General features: G+C 31.5%; 2 protein-coding genes across 8 annotated transcripts in view; one reads left to right on the top strand and one right to left on the bottom strand.

Moving 5' to 3' along the window:
* LOC143194049 (tyrosine-protein kinase transmembrane receptor Ror) overlaps window positions 1-19,629 on the bottom strand; it is a 236,152-nt gene that overhangs the window by 5,097 nt on the left and 211,426 nt on the right. For all 3 annotated transcript variants that reach the window (XM_076400596.1, XM_076400597.1, XM_076400598.1), the window contains exons 2-9: window positions 8,548-8,631; window positions 6,326-6,501; window positions 6,026-6,173; window positions 5,914-5,962; window positions 2,477-2,683; window positions 1,090-1,206; window positions 177-448; window positions 15-119 (exon numbers count right to left, since the gene is read on the bottom strand). In XM_076400596.1, coding sequence (XP_076256711.1) covers window positions 15-119; window positions 177-448; window positions 1,090-1,206; window positions 2,477-2,683; window positions 5,914-5,962; window positions 6,026-6,173; window positions 6,326-6,501; window positions 8,548-8,631 — 1,158 coding nt within the window. The remainder of the gene's footprint in view (window positions 1-14; window positions 120-176; window positions 449-1,089; window positions 1,207-2,476; window positions 2,684-5,913; window positions 5,963-6,025; window positions 6,174-6,325; window positions 6,502-8,547; window positions 8,632-19,629) is intronic.
* LOC143194050 (uncharacterized) overlaps window positions 14,002-19,629 on the top strand; it is an 80,049-nt gene continuing 74,421 nt past the window's right edge. For 4 of the 5 annotated variants that reach the window (XM_076400602.1, XM_076400600.1, XM_076400601.1 and 1 more), the window contains exon 1: window positions 14,002-14,374. The gene's annotated coding sequence lies outside the window, so the exon portion shown is untranslated. The remainder of the gene's footprint in view (window positions 14,375-19,629) is intronic. The other variant, XM_076400606.1, reaches the window with a different exon arrangement.

Below are 19,629 nucleotides of genomic sequence, written 5' to 3'. Positions count from 1 at the left end.
AACTGCCTACTGACCTTTATTTCCTTTGAAATCACCCACTCCTAAAGATAAACAATGACTCGAACTTGGATCCATTTCAACTGGAAGGTTTTCACACACTTCCAACTCCATTATAAGGCCTAAAAATAGTATCGAGTTTAGATTCATTAACTGGAAAAATAATAAAACTTTATTACCGATAACTGGATGTCTTTTTGCGATGGAATATTCTTTGCTGCACAATTCGTTTTCCAATAGGATACATTCGTCTCTACATATACGCCTTAGTTTATCTGTTAATCTCTTTCTGATATTTTTAAACTTCTTTTTAGTCTCGTTTGTGACTAGTTTAAATTCTTCTTTGTGAGATTTTTGAAATTCGTTCACATCTCTATGATTTAAACATAGAGGAAAGGCGGAGAAACATATGCTAGGTTGAGCAAATTTGTTACAACTTTGTGATATGTCACTAAAAAACAAATGTATATTTACGATTTTTCATTATTTAGTATTATATAGGCCTTTAAATAGTGATTGGCTATTTTTTTAAATTTCAATGAAACCTGAACCGCAACCCAAGCTATAAATTATTCAATAAGAAGAAAAATTAATTCAATAATGGATACCTATGGAGAAACCAGTTACCGGCATTAAAATGCCCCGAGCAAAAAGAGAGGAAATTGTAGGTTGCGTGTTGCTGAAAGACAAAAAAGGATAAGGGTTCAACAGGTCTTTATCAAGGCCCGTGGAATCTGATTACATTTTAATTATGGAGGGTTTTCCCTATCCTTAGTCGTAGTTAATCACGACGTCGTTTAGAAGAATGATTGAACTGTCAGATCAATGAACTTTTGAGGCTCATAATAGAGAAATGTATATTTATATTATTATATTTTATTTTTATTTATATTTCTATAAACCTTAACATAAATAGTACATGTTATAAGTTGCGTATCAAAATCTAAGAATGTAACAATGTGAATATATTCAAGAAAAACTAATTGAGATGAGTCTTCAAGCATATAACATGTATCTAGGGAAATGCCTTTAGACATCTGCATTTTTTTTATCCACACAATTTCTGTATTAATATATTAATAATTTACTCACTTGGATCTAAGGATTACAACGAAAGCATTAAAAAGTTTACTTTCAATTTCTTCCATGGTATATGGTGGTTGAACAAAAACATACTGATTGGCTAGGAAATTCTTGCACACCTCACCCCTAAAAATAACAAGACATATTTGTAACAAGAAAATATGATTCTGATAAAATGTTTTTAGACTAAAGCGCTTTCATTATTTATATATGCATTAAATATATGTGGATTTTAACAGTAAATGTTTAACGTTAAATAATCTAAATAACATTCGCTGACATTTGATTGATGTATTTACTTAATTGCAACTACCATATTTAATGACGAACATTTTGTATACACAATAAGAACAAAATATAATAAAATTTTAGGAATACACTATTTTAAACGATTTGTAAAAACAAACACGACTCAACAGTCGTACAAATAAGATAATGTTTAATAGTCAAGATGCTTACAGAACTTTATAAATAATGGCTTTTAAATAATCAGGATTTCAAAAATATTTTCCACAGAATTTCAGTCCATTTCGAAGGTGATCTCTGGCTATTTGCAGGTCATGAAATATCTGTCCACAAATTAACTTACTTACGAATAAAAAATATAAATCCAAATGTTAATAAGTATTTTTTATTGGAATTATTATTTCACGTGACTTTTACATCAAACAGAAAAGTGTTTTATTTTAATATATTTTTTACTTCTTTAAGAACAAATAAATTCAAATTCAAGTTACAAATTCTGTGTTAGTTATTTACATCTGTATTTTGCAGAATACTAAAAAAATTCTATTTACATAGATGTTATTACTATCGGATTGATGATATTAGTGGTAATAACAGTTTATCTTTGAAGAATATAATTAGTATATTATATTCTTCAAATATAAGTAGAATATGCAGATATAGATATGTTGTAGAAGTTTGGAACACCAAGCTTACAATTTTACTGATTACTTCAAATATATTAAAAGCTTTATAATTAAATAATTTAACGGATGACTTTACTAAGAGAAATATCCGCAGCTCTTTTGTTTGAACATGTTTGCTGAATAATCAAAAAGCTAAACCTTACATAATTACTTAATTGTTATAAGTTAATACTATTTAAATTAAAGAAATTATTTAATAGCAGAGTCAATACCTTTTATTTTCAATAGTATAAATATACATGTAAGTTCCTGAACTTCCCCTATCTGGGTAATTTATATAAAAGGTGCGAGATAGCAACCGTTTTAATAAAGATGTTGAACTCATTAATAACACTAATGACGCGATGGGATAATCTGCGATAGCGGCTCTAGATATTGGAGCAAGATAAATTAGACAGAATACATTATGGGGATTAGAAGCAAATAATATATTGTGGTGCGTGTTCACGGGCGTCATTATTTACCTGTAAATCTGACAAAACGGTTCTGAGCCGTTGTAGATGACATTCTGCTCGACACTGTCGGAATCCACCACCTTCCCCGAGCTGTCCACGTCGTAGGTGATAGACGTGGGAAAGGTCTTAGTCTTGTGGGGTAGGGTGGACATCAGGTCGGTGTGTTGTTCCGCGTTGTTAGATATAGCACTGGGTACAAAGGTGGTCATGTCGTCACTACAAAACAATATTTATTTAGGTAATTAATTTGTAATATCGTACATTTAATATCAATTAGAATTAATTTACAAATAATGAACGATGGAAAATAGTAGTGAAATTAATTATACTTATTGAACTATCAAGTGTACAGAAGTATCATTTAGTAATTAAATTATGAATTATTCATTAATTAATCTTATAACCAATGGTTAATTATATATTCATTATATTCAAACTTCACTCCTATTTTATTTATGAGCTTACCTATGAGGATAAACCTCTTCAAACAATTTGTAACAAGAAGTCCGAAAATAATAAATAATACCAATTAAATTAATTGGAATTAGAGGGACTGCAGATATTAGTTAAATAATTTAGGAAAATATATGTACTTAATATAGTCTTAAACGTTATACGTTAGGTAATATATTTTAGTCGTGGCTATTTCTGAAGAATTCTAACCAGTATTCGGTACGTAGTACGGAAACTTCGACCTTGCCATTTACAAGTAATCAAGAGGAAGAATCCAACGAACTATGATGGCTATTTTGTTGTTTATAGTTTATTTGTTCTTGTATTGTTCATATTTTGATTATAAAGGGTGGGCAGTATTATCCATTATATTATATCATGGATTTGTGAGTATTGTCAAAAAACTATTATAACACTTTTAATCTAAACAGACATATGAGTTTACATAAACAGACATACACTTTTTATTTTAATTTTGCAAATGGCTTCAATTCCACACCAAATTCATTATATTTTAGGCATGACACTACGAAAGTAAACGTGTAGATAATATGATTCGATGTCCTTTATGTGACTGTATATCATCAAAATTCTCGCTCGTTCATCACATAGTCATTCCACAGCCTTAAAATTGAACAAGAAACATGGAAGATTGGCTCACTTGAAGATTTTTAAGGTTGGAGGTTCTCATTTTCGTAAAAAATATTAGCGTTTCCAAATTTGAATGTTATCGACCCAGAATTCATAAGAGTGTGTCAAAAGATGAGAGATTAGAGTTATTAAAATCAGATAAAAATATGATTGCAGCCAAAAGGTGCTAAAATTCCAATGGATGTTATATTGAATGAAACCCAAGCTAATTTAAGCAGCGGCAAATTGAAATCAATAGATTTATTGACTCTTAAAGTTTTATACAATATTCAGCAAGCAACCCAATTGAATTCCTCAAGTCCAAAACATAAAAGTGACGCGATCAATATTGAAGGATACAGGATGTGTTTTGTTATATAAGCCACTATCTTAGTTTCTGGATACCTACCCTAATTTAAAGAGAGAACATATTATGTTAATCACAATAAATTAAGGGGCAATGCAAAATGTTAAAAGAATATAGCTATGAATGTTTATATTCTAATGAATTAGGAGAGGGGTTTTTGTTGTTTTTTCTTAGCGTTATTGAGTAATTTTAAAGACCAATTGATGCTTGTGTCTTTATATATTGATAAATAAATAATATTTGTTACCTTAAATGTTGTTAAATCTTCTCAAAATCCTTTTAAAATTAAATATGCTTAAAAAAGTTAAATAATTTGGAAATAATATGTAAGCTTAAAATAATAGACGGTAAATTTAGTTAAATTTGAACTTGAATTTCTAGTGAGATTTTAACTTTGGTATGTTATTGTAATGTTTATAAATTAATATATAATTACATACTATTTTATTTTCTCATTTTTATTTTCAAAATTATTTTTAAATAAGAGATGTTTATAAAAAGTTCTTCATATTACATTATTTATATTTTACGAGTTGAAAAATGTACCGACAAATTTTAACTTAGGTCTCAACAGAGATCTTAGGTTAATTTGTAAATCCCAGATAATTTATTCTTTATCATGTTCTTCAAGTGTACGTATAATTTACAAGAACTGACAACGTTGCAAATTTAAATCGTGCGCATACCATGATTTTCTATAATTATATTCTTGTACGCATTTTTATTTTATCACATTACATGGCGCCACTAGAATTAAATCCTTATGTATTTTAGTTAGCCCCAACCCTCAAAAGATGAGTGTATAAATTTGACAGCTGTCGGATCATTAGTTTGTGAATTATAGCATTTTTAGTAAAGTAACTTTTGTTATAGTAAAAAAAACATGGATAAAAAGGAATTTCGTGTGTTGATGAAATATTGATTTTTGAAGGAAAAAATACAGTTGAAGCAAAAATTTGGCTTGATGCCGAGTTTCCGGACACTGCCCCAGGAAAATCAACCATCAAGGATTGGAAGTTTAGATGTGGTCAAATTAGCACCGAAGACGGTGAACGCAGTGAAGACCCAAAGAGGTTGTTACCGACGAAAACATCTAAAAAATCCACAAAATGATTTTGAATGACCGTAAACAACAACGAGTTGATGATTCGGAGCAGTGTTTGAAGATGATCAAGCGTAATAAACCCGAGGTTTTGCGTCGATATGTGACAATTGATGAAACATGGCGCCATCATTTCATTAGAAGTGCAATTGACAGTCATCCGAGGGGACTGTACACGATGAACCCGCTCCAAAGCGTGGGAAAATGCAATAGTCGGCTAGCAAAGTTATAGCGTCTGTATTTTGGTGGAATGGAATAATTTTCATTGACTACCTTGAAAAAGGAAGGATTGTCAACAGCGACTATTACATAGCGTTATTGGGCAACTGCCCAATAACGCTATGTAATATGTAATGTTAAGTTTAAACTTAAAGGACGAAATCGCCGTAACCGGCCGACTTTGAAGAAAAAGAAAGTGTTGCTTCACCAAGACAATACACCGCGTCACAAGTCAGTGAAAAGGATGGCAAAAATCCATGAATTGAGCTTGGAATTGCTTTTTCATCCACCGTATTCTCCAGATCTGGCCCCCAGCGATTATTTCCTGTTCTCAGATCTCAAAAGAATCCCCGCTGGGAAGAAATTTTCGTCGAATCGTACTACAAAAATGGTATCGAAAAATTGGAAGGTCGCTATAATCAGTGTATCACCCTTGAATGGAATTATGTTGAATAAAAAAAAATTGACAAAAAAATGTGTTTTACTATGGTAGGCCGGGAACTTTTCAAATGACCTGTTAAGATAAAAAGCTTTGTTTTAAGTTACTTACTTAAGTTAGTTGCTAATCACCATTCTAAGCATTAACTGAATTGACTTGAATTTAATGTATTTAAAAAATTAATTTCGGGGACATAATCTCTAAAAAAATAAAAAACTACTCAAATAAAAACTTACTTTTCGCCATCTGATCCTCCAAAACTCAACGAATTTGCCGCCGTGCTACCTGAAAACATTTAATGGAGCACATTTAAAACTTTTTCACACACATCCTCGGGCCAAAACTTACCGTACATGTGAGATTCGGGATTTACCACCAATGTCGCTTCAGATCGGATTTTATCGACACCATTACTGGCTATACATTCTATGAAGCCCTGATCGAAAAATTCCAACTTTTTAATGCTCAGGGTTGACCTCCATCTATTATCCTTTTCCTAAAATATTTTTAAAGTAGCATTTTTTTTTGATAATTTTAACATTGTCAGGGAAAAATGAACGTAAACGGAACCATTGAATATATCGTAGTAATTTAAATTAATAAATCTTTAGGTACTACTGATACAAAGTAATAATATAAAATACTTACATTTTTCGTTTTAATTTTGATTCTGTTGTCCGAAAGAAATAGTGCGTGGTTCTTTTTCCAGTGAAAAGTTACTTTGGAAGAGTTAGAGTTCAAATTTTGTACTTCACATGTAAATTTGACGCTTTTTTCTGGATCTCTTGTTGAATTCGATAGGCTTGTAATAAATACAAGTGTGCCTGTAAAACAAACACTCACTTAATGATGAATGACTCACTAAAATTAATTAAGAAATAATCATCAAACATAAATTAGTAGAAAACATTTTAAAAAATTCCACATTAGTGAAAAAAGGCTTTTTTTAGGTTATATATAGGCAGATTTTATTACACCATAACTTTTGTTATCCTTTTGCAATACTTAATAACACATAAACAGACTTTAATGACATTTAAGTAATTTCATAATAATAATATAATTATAATAATTAAAAACGAACCAACGTAACAATGTTTTATGTGTACTTATTTCCCTAAACTAGAGACACTGTCTTGCGGACTTTGTCGATGATATTGCAATTATGACAATTGAAGGAGGTGAGCCACCAGCCAAAACAAAAAATCGGTATAAAAAATTAATATACATTTTAATATTGTGACATTTTGACAGTCGATTATCGATGTTCTGCAGATTTATCATTAGGTAATACAGGAATGCTGCTGCAAGAGAAACTAGGCTTTGAGGCAATAAACTAGGGGTGTCTACCACCGAGAAAAATATCGATGTCTGGATATATTGATATTTAAAAAAAAATCGATATATCGTTTTTGATATATTTAAAAAATATCATTTACAATTAAGTGCCAAAATACACTAACCCACAATACACTAACAACTAAAAATAATTAAATGGTTTTTTATAATGTTTCAGAAAGATATTTAATTTTTTTGAAGAAATAATGAAAAACATTGGCTAAAAAATATCGGCCGGATCGATATTTTTTGGCATCCCTACAATAAAGTATTTGACGAATTTACGCATCATCTAACTGAATTGATTGGATGATGTCAAGCCTGATATGATATCCATGGCGTAGCGGTGTGTTCTGACTAGGAAGCAGAAAATAGCTGTTTCTGATCAAATTATTTATTCAGTTTTTTTAAAATATTTTTTATATTTTATTCAGTTTTTATTTTGTTCAATTGTTAGCTGTAACTATCTTTTCATATGTTGTCCATCAGATATATACGAGAACATTCTTTTAGAGGATGTTCTGTTAATGCTTTAATGTACTTGGTTGCCTGGGAGTTGTCCGCCCCTATTCACATGATAATTAGACACAAATAATACTCTTTTTTGTTTCTAGATAATTAGTAGAACGCTGATTGGTTGCAGGGTATTCAATATCTTTCATTTGATGAAAACGCTTGGTTGGGGGCTTTTAGCTGATCTGCATGATCTTGTCGCATTGAACTTTGCAACTATGCAATTTAACTTTTACAAGAATTACTAAAAAATGTACACCTGTACTGTTCTTTAAAAAAGTAATGGGATAGCAAACTCCCAAGTGCTTGATATGTAAGGTTGTTGTTATATCCGTTATCTTTTTCGTATATAAAGTATTCCTCAATTTTGTCGCACTAGAATAAGTGTTCTGAATCCTAAATGTTCATTTGTTCGTCAGAAATTCCCAAATTTATTGGGAGAACGACCTTTCAATAGTCCGGGCATTTATTTCCCAATTATTTATGAATTTTCAATTAAAATCCAGACAATCATAAAATCGATTTTTTTACTAGCTTGATGTCCACTAACATCGAGATTTCAGCTCCTTTCTCTTTTTATTTTCTCTCGATATCCAGCGCTAGCAGCAAAGTATAGCTGAAGAGAGTTTTAGTGGCTGTGCGCTTTACATAGCTCAGCTAGATCTGTCGATCCAAGGACAGGTCTGCCCAGTTGTGTAATCATAACGTATTTCCTCTTTTGGATTCAAGCCAATCGAAAAAACTGTACTGGTCATAAAACACAACTTAGGCACTAAAAACTCTACAAATTGATTCTCGAGGTTTATGAAGTCGATTTTCGATTAAGTTTATTATTATTTATGACAATTATGTTTATCAGTTGTTATCGTAAACTCTCCTATCCCTTGAACTAACTCAAGTATACTGCTATTTGGTGGTTTGGATTGAAATGTTGAAAAAATAATTTTAAATTCGAAGAAATAAACTGTGAAAATTAAGCTATACACCTAATAATAATAAACAAAATAGATTCTACTTACTATTAGCTGTTGAGGTCGAATTATATCCACCATCATCATAATCGTCGTTTTCTGTGTAATCTTCATCTTCGAGAACGGCTAAAACTGCAAAAGAAAAGTTTGTTTTAACATTATTTAAATTTAACTGCTAACAGCTTAATTTAATTATCTTAATAATTTTTATAATGTAAATTTAAATGTAATACATAAAGTTAAGTTTTATTCAAGATGTTTAATAGAAATTTATAGGGTACAGCAATTGCTATAACTGTATAAAAGGTATAATGGCGCACTATATGCCACAAGAAAGAGCAGAACGCCTAGTTACACATTACTGTATGCGGTTTAAAGCGAATTTTGAAAACTGATTTGAAAATATTCCCGTACAAAAATTGCTACCGAGATATCCTGATCAATGAATTTAGTACAGTAATGCAATCCTAAGGCTGTCTGGTGAAATTTTTGTATAAATTGATAATGAGCAATGAAGCCAATTTCTTCTCAGTGGCCACGTCAATAAACAGAACAGGTTTTGGGGAACACATAATCCTCAATTAATTCATGAAACATCATTGCATTCACAAAAAACATCTGTATAGTGGAAACATTATTGGTCCCTATTTTTTTAAAAATGACCAAGGACATCATTCTAAATTTTCTTCTGTCTGAAATGGAGGATCAAGGACTAGACGACATGTGCCACAGCACACACAACTCTTTCAACAATTCAATTATTAAATGGCGTTTTTCCACGAAGACTAATTTCGCGAAATGGCGATTTAGCATGGCCAGCTAGATCTCCGGATTTAACAGCACCAGACCTTTTCTTATGGGTTTGTTAAAATCAAAAGTTTATGGGAATAAGCCCCATCTTAAACATAATATTCGACACGAAAATGATACGAAAAAAAATGTAAAGACCAAATAAACTTTTTATAAAAATCAAACTTACTTATCATTTCTTTGAGAAAAGTTATAGGCAATCAAAATGGTAACAGGACTTGTATAAACGGGACTATATATATACGGGACACCCCACATTGTAACAATATAAAAAATTGTTAAATTGACTTGAATAATCTGCTATCGATTTGATTGAAGTCAATGTTAGTTCGAGGGCTATTAATAGCAATATTTATTGGACAAGAACCCAGCTCAAAGCCTCCAAGAATTTTCAGATAGCTTAGCTGTTGATGCATCAACTGTTCGAACATCCAAGCAGAAACTTCATTACTATACAGTCGGAAAGCTAAAAAATTTATATTTTACCAATGTTTCTCAATAAATGCATATTTAAAGTGAAAAAAAAATCATGCAAGCATCTAATATATACGCTGTCTATTAGAATTAATAATTTATAAGAAATAATGTTAGAAATTAAATAAATTTGTTCTGATTATTTATTATTTAAACTTTAATGTTACCTGAATTACGGCGCTATAATAAACATTGGTTTTATTTATTTTACGTTTGAATTTTGAGTTCAATCACTAATAACATCATAGTTGATTCTTAACATCACTTACCAGAGTAATCACCATTTTTCATTACATTTTGCTATCACAGAATGAATAACAAAATTGTTCATATCCATTTTACAACCTAATTTTTGATCAATTTGACTTTAAATCAAATAAACAGACTTCTAAGCAGAGACCAGGTTTAGATCATTAAAACGAAGTCTAACATTTACCTATTGACGGTTTATGTTCATATATGCAGATAGAACAAAAATATTTATTACGGATTCAAATTAACATCTATGGGAAATCTTTCCCGATCGTAAATCGAGCAATGCAGGAATGGCCAGTCATTATACCTCCTGTTGTTTTACTCGCGCTAACGTTATGGTTATAAATGTGTTACGTGATTAAACACACTTCCCTATCAGCTTTGGAAGAAAATCACTTCACACTATTGGAAGAATAAATAACATTTAATCTATTCAAAGTTTTTTTGTACATACGTCATCAAGATATTTAATGTATTGCCTGCCGCAATTTGTAAATTCGTTTTAGAATCAGACAATATTGTACTTCTCATTTTATCCTAGTTAAAAAGAGAGACAATGATGTCTGATTAGTTCGAACACGTAAACGAATGAGCCTGTCAAAGTCATCCGGTTGTCAGACGTATGCAAAATTCTTGAAAGCAATATTGACAACAGGTTATATAACTCTAACCTATAAAATATTATGGCTATATATTTAACTTTAATTTTTAGATGTACAGTACATGTTAAATTATATTTGATAACATATTTGTTCAATTATTTTATTTAGATTAGAATTTTGTTGTATGTCAATGCCAAACTGAACTAAAACTCAGAGTTATTGGTGCAACATTGCGACATTTTGATATCACAAATTCAGATTTAGTATATACAAAATATTTTACCAGTTTTCTAGTGAGAACACCAAAGCGCAGGAACAATGTTCAATCATATATCCAGACACATATTATCATAACATTATATTTTAGTACTGGTGAAGGTTCAAAGATCATAAAACTCTCGATAACCTCGCTATCGAGCAAGGTAAGGCCTGTAAGATTACCGATTATTTTATATCGCTAAATATAAGCTTTCAACTTTCAACGTTCAACGACCTCGGAAGTCTACCGATTAAAATGACTAACAACATTCATCAGAGGGTCTCTGACCTTCCTCAACCTATTATACTAGACGCTCAAATTTTTTCGTTTTGACGTTCTGCTGTTCATTGGCCGAAATAATCAATCACGGGTTCTAAACGAATCTAGAATAATTATTTCCACTTACAAAGAATTGTGGATTTTTTAGTTGTTACACTTTGATATGTTTTATAATAAATGGCAGTAGTTGGAATGATAACACTAGAAATGGGAATTAATTTTGACAGATTTTAATTAGATGTACACAATCTAACTTTATATTTTTTTAGATCTTTCAGTAAACGCTTGGCTTTATTTTCTTTTATTCGACCAGAACAGTATTAATCATAAAATAACAGATTGAAATTGAAAAGTTCCCGGTCTACTATAGTAAAACACACTTTCTAGCAAAATTACTTTCTTTTTATTCAACATAATTCCCTTCAAGGGTGATACACTGATTATAGCGACCATCCAATTTTTCGATACAATTTTTGTAGTACGATTTGTCGTTTGCTTCAAAATAGGCCTCAGTTTCGTCGATCACCTCGTCATTCGATGAACATTTCTTCCCAGCGAACAGTCTTTTGAGATCTGAGAACAGGAAACAGTCGCTGGGGGCCAGATCTGGAGAATACGGTGGATGAGAAAGCAATTCCAAGCTCAATTCATGGATTTTTGCCATCGTTTTTACTTACTTGTGGCACGGTGCATTGTCTTGATGAAGCAGCACTTTATTTTTCTTCAAATGCGGTCGTTTTTCGGCGATTTCGTCCTTCAAGCGGTCCTATAACACTATGTAATAGTCGCTGTTGATGATCCTTCCTTTTTCAAGGTAGTCAATGCAAATTATTTCATGCGCATCCCAAAATACAGACGCCATAACCTTGCCAGCCGACTATTGCCGACGGAGGACTGTTGATCGGACTTCGGAGTAAAATGATGGAGCCATGTTTCATCCATTGTCACAAATCGACGCAAAAACTCGGGTTTATTACGCTTGATCATCTCCAAATACTGCTCCGAATCATCAACTAGTCGTTGTTTTCAGGTCAAAAGTGACCTCGCGCAGCACCCACTTTGCACAGAGTCTCATACCTAAATATTCGTGAATGATATGATGTACACGTTCAATTGATATCTTTAGAGTGTCTGTTATTCATTCAATTTCAATTTACGGTCATTCAAAATCATTTTGTGGATTTATTAAATGTTTTCGTCGGTAACAACCTCTTTTGGGCGTCCGCTGCGTTCACCGTCTTCAGTGCTCATTTTACCACGTCTAATCTTAGCATACCAATCCTTGATAGTTAATTTTCGTGGGACAAGCCAAGTTTTTGCTTCAACTATATATTTTCCCTTCAAAAAGCAATATTTTATCATCACGCGAAATTCCTTTTAATCCATTTTATCCACAATAACAAAAGTTGCTTCACTCAAAATGCTATAATTCACAAACTAATAATCCGAAAGCTGTCAAATTTATACACGCGTCTTTGGAGGGTTAGTGCTAACTAAAAAACATATGGATTTAATTCTAGTAGCGCCATGTGTTGGGCTGGGGACTTTTCAGTTGACCTGTTAATTACTATTATTACTTACTGCTACTTTTCATTTGTAATTAGATCATAAGCAAGACTGTGGAATAAATTAAACTAACTAAAGTTGACGTTAATAATAATACTTTAAAGTTTTACAGGAACAAATACTAAATTATTATTTTATGCCCGATTCTTCATCAAAAAAATATCGGCATCTATTTCGATAGTAAAGTTGAAAACATCATGTTAGACAAAAATCTGATCGTATCAGAGTCAAATTAATAATCTCATTCTCTTTGTTCAATTATTTTATTTATTGCACTTCCTCCTCTTGCGGTGTTAGCTGGATGTATGGTATGATAGAATGTATATCCTCTAATTTTTATAAAGGATTCTTTTGTTAAATGGGTTTCTGATATTAGACAAATATCAATTTTTTGCATATCTAGCAATACTTGTAGGGTAGCGTGATGTCGCTGGATGAATGATGAATTAATAATCTCATTTTTGTTCTATTATTTTATTTAGATTAGAATTTTGTTATATATCAAAGCCCAACTGAACTAAAACTCAGAGTTGATGCGGTAACATAACGACGTTTTGACGTCACAAATTTAGATGACGTATGCATAAAATAACTTTGAATAGACTATATAATAAATATCTAGAATAAGTTAGAATAGTCTTTAGAATATGATTTAAATTATATCTTTGTACAGCGTACTATACTTACAGTACTTACTAAAGCGATCTTCTACATGTCAGTAGAGTTACATTGTACAACAGAAATCATAAAATAATACTTATTGCCCACGGGCAGATCGTTGAAGTTCTAAGAGATTAATAAAAGTCCATCAATAATATATGCATTAGATGTATTATAATGTTAAAATAAATATTTGAAACACTTATTTACTAATTACTAATTATTTTATTTACATTAGAATTTTTAAAACTCAGAGTTAATACGGCAATGACAGCAACGGTTTGACGTCATCAATTCGAATTACGTGAGTTCACTGTTTTATTGAACGGACTATAGAATACCTTCTAAATTCTGAAATAACTGTGGCTAAAATATCATCTTCCTGGAACCATTCCAGAAGAAGAAACAAAAAATAAAGAAACTCGGCCCCCGGTACGTAACTTGCCAGCAACTTCTGTTTTCGCCTTCGTAACGAGAACGGCACACCATACGCGAGATCTACCGCTCACTCTATCTGAAAATAAATCTGGCTAAATTTAGATTCCGAGATCTCAAAAGATTTTCTGTATGTTTATATTAACTGTGAAAAGTGTTTTCAGTCGGAATTTTTACGCTGGTTCGCGATCATTGTCCGATCCGTCCCTCCGTTCTTTATCGATCCAATCGGCGATCGATAGAACGGTATCAATCAATCGAACGTCGTGCGGAAACGGACAAACGACGGTCGAACTCCAAATTCGGTGTTGGATTTCTCGAATCGGAAACCTGTTCAAAAGTGCGACCGGTTCTTGAAAGTGTGGAATATAGGTTAGTGTACGTCCGCGCAGTTTTGAAACAGAAGCGATCTCTATCGGAATCGGTGTCATCTGCTCGAGTGAGACAGTTTTTCTTTGCTTCCTGTTGATAATTGGGGTATAAAAACCGACGATGTTTTTTGATGCATTTTTCTAATAGTGCTGCTAATTATAAGGTAACCTTTCTATTATTAGGCATCTTTCGATAGGTGTAGTGCTCTGGTTAAAATCTCCACAATACGTGGAAATACAACATTATATAATTTAAACACGTATTTTATATCTGTTTTTATTAAATAGTAACACCCATTTCCATAATATTGGTCTAGCAATTCATACAAGTTACCTTCGATTGACATATTTTTTATTATAATTTATATCTTATTTCTAATTAGATATTAATAAAATGCCAAAAGAAAAGCGTTTGTAACGAATTGTTGAGGTATCAAACCTGGCACATTTTACTCTACCTTACTTAGCCTTGAGAGCATATATGAACCAGACTATGCTGTATCGATCTGAACAAGTCATAGTGAGAAGTCTAGTGAGTCCAGATGCGCGATAATTATCCTTTCGACTTGTAATTTGTAATAGTGTATGTTTCACACTTCTCTCAATATGTGGTAGATATGTAGAATCGGTTAGATACTCATAAGTGGATAACTTTCCAGGTATCAGAAGCGACATATACATAATACTGATTTATTGATAAGGTATTGAGTCACCACTTCGCTTTTAAAACAGTCGCAATTCTTCACGGAAGAGTGTGTGAGTTTTTTTATACTCAAATATCCTCCAATTGGGTCAATAATGTTGGAGATGAAAATTTACTACTCACTCTCTGCTCTAAAGCTCCTCAAAACTTAATTATGCTGGCCATGGAAGATTTTTAAGCGCATTTTCATATAGGAATATTGGCAGTGTCTGGCAGCAATATGCTAGTCACAGTAAGAAGTTTATCAGTGAGAATGTCCAGTTCTTGTGTTACTTTTGCCGCGGTAGTCTTATGTTGTCTGGCCACAACTATTTTCAATGTTTGTCGGTCTCTGTCAGTAAACTTTGGGTTTTTCCCACTATTCCTCTTTGCCAATGATGTTTTACCACGTCTTGTGCATGCTGTTATAATCGTGGATATTGTTGCTCATGAAACCTCAAACAATTCAGCTGTTTTCGTCACTGAGTACCAACGATTTACCCAATTTCGAAGTCTGAGAGGTCACATATTTCACTGATCGCTTGTTCTAATCGGTCTAATCGTAATATAACCTACGAAATTTGGCATGTAAACTGAGCAATCCTTACGTGTTATTATTTACACGCAACTGTTGTCAATATTCAGGATGTAGTTGATATATTCTTCACTGTGTTCTTTGTTATTGGCAACAAAATCATTATTTTAAGGGTATTCAACATATTGTCTTGGTAAGAACTAGTTTATTGTATTAACATTTGTGTTAATATTAAATTCTCGTAAAAACTTGCTATATAGACAGCTTAATAAATTATCAAATTTATTCGTTGATGCATCAAGACAAGATATATAATAAATTATAACTACTGAATATATATCGAATATTCAATAATGTAGGATAGGTAAAAATATCGATATTTTACGAAATGTATATATCAATATTTTTAAGAAAAAATAAAAATAATGATAATGCCCCAAAAAATACGGATATTCTCTAAATTATTTAAAAAGTAACGTTATTTTCAGTAAACCCTTAAAATCGAGTACCAAAGGCATTAAAACTTTAAAATTAATTACCAATTTTAAAGGTTAATTAAAGGGATTACCAAATATATTTAATTTTTTTAATATCGAAAAATATCGACTAAAATAGATATATCGGGCAAAAAAATATCGGTTAAAAATATCGAGAAGTGATTGCATTAATTTTTGACATATTTGAGACTGTTTGATAGATGCTGAGAATAATCAGTATTTTTTTCATAGAATAAGTTCATCGATACCAGGATAGAGTTAAAATATTTGGTAATTTAAAAGTATAAAAAAGTAATTGTTCGGTTTATTTCAAGTTGTTCCGTCATCAAAATCGCTTGTGTGTCAAAATATTCTAGAAATAGGTATGAAAGGGTGGGGCCCTTTTTTCATAGGAGATAATAAGACATATTTTATTATTATATCAATACAAACACTTTCCACACAAATTCAACGAGTGCACACATTCATAAAATGTCTACCGCATCATCATCATCTTCGTTAAACTCTTCTTCTGGTGTTCCTAGAATACAAATCAACCTTCAGAACTGTTTGAAAGGAAAAAAAATGTATTTCACTATCATTACCAATGGCAACGCTCGTTAACAACAATGGCGACTTAATAAATATTTTATCTATTAGTACTATATTATCATAGTATTACAGAATAAGTACTATATACAGTTTCAGTTTTACTAACACAATTTGTATAGAGGAAGGTTTCGTAAAAATAATAAATCAAAAAAAACTGATAGAGTAACGATAACAAACACAATCTCTTGTATTAATAACGATGAAATATGCTGTATGAACTTGAAATATTCGTTAGACGTTGAAATGTCGAATAATAAATCCAGTTAAAGATATAAATTGTTTGGTGGATTTATGGCAGAAATATCATCAATATTATATAAAACATTAAAAACATAAATCCCAATATTGAATATTATTAATTGTTACACTGATCACATTATTATCGTAACAGTACTACGTAGAGCTTCTTTGTTTACGCTGTTTATTAGTTAAAATGAAAAAACTGTATGTGATGTTATATATACATGATAATCTATAATTTTTAGTAAATTATTTTGTGCTAAAAACATATTCATATAGGGCAGAACTTTTCCTTTGACACTGTAATTAAAAAAAACTAGTTCTGTTGATTTCATCATGTGAATATCAGCTTTCGAGATGGATGTAGTGAAGTGTATCTTTTAGTGAACTAATAAAGAAAGTTTCAAGCTAAACATAAGAACAATTTTTGCAAATGTGTTACAAATTCGGTTCAAGTTCTGGACGAATGAGAATGATTCTTAAGGTTATATGATGCCCAAAACACAGGTTTTAATTCAGTTCAGGAGAAAGCATTACGTGTGGTCACTAGGCCAAAATGTATACTTTTCACTTTCTGTGTCAACGTTATGGAGAGAACAGAAAAATCATGTAGATGATTGCTGCTCTTGATCCATGAATGGTTGGTATAAAGGCAAAAAATAGCACAGTATAAATATTCTAATGTAACATCAGTGTTGAAGCCAGTTCCACGTAGGGACACTGATTGTTAATTGTTAATTTGTCCAAGTATAAGTGCAAAAATGTCTTAAGAACTTCGTCTTCATTACAAGTGAGCAAAAAAAGCGATTTCATGATGAATTGTGTGATTTAATTCGCGATTTGAAATGAATTTGAGTACTTTTACAATAATTTTTTTTCTTGCATTCACATCTTGATTTTTTCTCATAAAACTTGGGCACGATCTTGAATAAGGAAGGACCATCAACAGCGACTACTACATAGCGTTATTGGACCGTTTAAAGGACAAAATAGCCGAAATACGGCCGTATTTGAAGAAAAAGAAAGTGATGCTTCACCAAGACAGTGCATCGTGTCAAAAATCCATGAATTGGGCTTCGAATTGCTTCCTCATCCACCGTATCCTCCAGGTCTGACCCGCAGGGACCTTTCCTGTTCTCAGGTCTCAAAAGAATGCTCGCTGGGAAGAAATTTTCGTCGAATAAAGAGGTGATCGATGAAACTGAGGTCTATTTTGAAGCAAAGGACGACAAGTCGTACTACAAAAATGGTATCGAAAAGTTGGATGGTCACTACAATCAGTGTATCACCCTTGACGGTAATTATGTTGAATAAAAAAAAATAATTTTGCCAAAAAAAATGTGTTTTACTATGGTAGGCCGGGGACTTTTCAATTCACCTGTTACCAATATAATAACCAAAAAAACATCATCGTATATCGCGTGTGAGATATTAATGGTAAAATTGTTCCGTATCAATTAATAGGAATCATTAAGAAAGTAAAACAAACGCGATGACACATCGTTCTTATTTTTCTTATAAAATAATATTTTCCTGTCAGATTATAATTAATAAACAATTCTTCGACAGGTGAAAAAAGAAGATGAAATTAACTTGTAGATTTTTACCAGGGCTGTTTTGTGTAAATATTCCGTTTAGTATTAAAATTATTTATGTATGCGTTAATTATGCCAAACCATCATTACTAATACCAACTTTCATGTAGATAAAACCATCACGCGTATATAAAATAAACTTCATAATTTTATATTAAAAATATTTATAGTGGCAGTGAAATTTTCGAGATATATTGAGATCATATGGTTTTTCTTCTATTTATATTAGGCCAGTTGGATTTTGGATTTGGAACTAATCATATGGTTTCATCAAAAATAAAATCGATCAAAAACTCGTACGCCATTGCAAAACTATATACTATTTTTGAATCATAAAAGATCAGTTATATAGTAACTTAATATAAAGCTAAATAAACTAATTAAAAATTAACAAAAAACCCATTATCAACTCTCATCATCTCTATTCTCTCTAAAAAATGTGAAAGGGTATTTAATAAAAATTATATTATTTTATTTTAAAAACTGTTTTATTTTAGGGAAAGAGGCGTCTTGTTGAACGACGATGCAAATCGACACTGAGGGTCTATTAGAAAACAGACCAACCTGTCTCACTCGTTCACCATTAAGGTAGTTTCTAAAACCGATGGCCGGATAATCAGGACCGTATTACATAACATATATACATATTTAGGTTACCATGTTACAAAAGATATTTTTAATGTGTTTCAGTATGAATCTGGATCTATAAATTCACAACGAAGATGAGTGCGGGAAAAATACATTAGTATGTTTCACCCAAATTTGATTAAATTATCCAAAAATATTAAGCTAAGACTAACACTTCTAGACTATATAAGTTTGTGCGGTCGCTTTGATTGCTTCCACGTTGCTATGATTTAGTAACCTTTCTTCGTGTAGAGATCTATTTGATGGACTTGAAAGTCAAAAAAAGCAACAGATACTTTTTGATTGAGCACCATTTAAAATAGCTATTATAGAAATAGAAATGCCACAAAGTGATTATTGCGAAATGATGACACTCTGCGATATACAAGATGGGGCAAAAGTCCCACTACCATTTTGATTTCCTATAACTTTGCTCAAAGAAAAGATAAGTTTGGTTTTCATAAAAAGTTTACTTGTTCCTAACATATTTGTTTCGTTAAGATTGAAAAATTATAACGGATAAATGGTGGCCGCGATTCGCTATGCAAGTTTCGGCTATTTTAAGGTATTTTCCATGACATCCTGCAACATCTAAGGTTGAATTTCTTCAATTTAGTGACGAATATTGTCTTTAAGATGTTGAATCCTTTGT

This window comes from Rhynchophorus ferrugineus, unplaced genomic scaffold (genome assembly GCF_030347505.1).
Source record: "Rhynchophorus ferrugineus isolate W39M unplaced genomic scaffold, kcgeb_rfMv2 rfM3, whole genome shotgun sequence".
NCBI lineage: Eukaryota > Metazoa > Arthropoda > Insecta > Coleoptera > Curculionidae > Rhynchophorus > Rhynchophorus ferrugineus.
The sequence above is the reverse complement of the archived record's forward strand: the minus strand, read 5'-3'. Positions and strand labels throughout refer to the sequence as shown.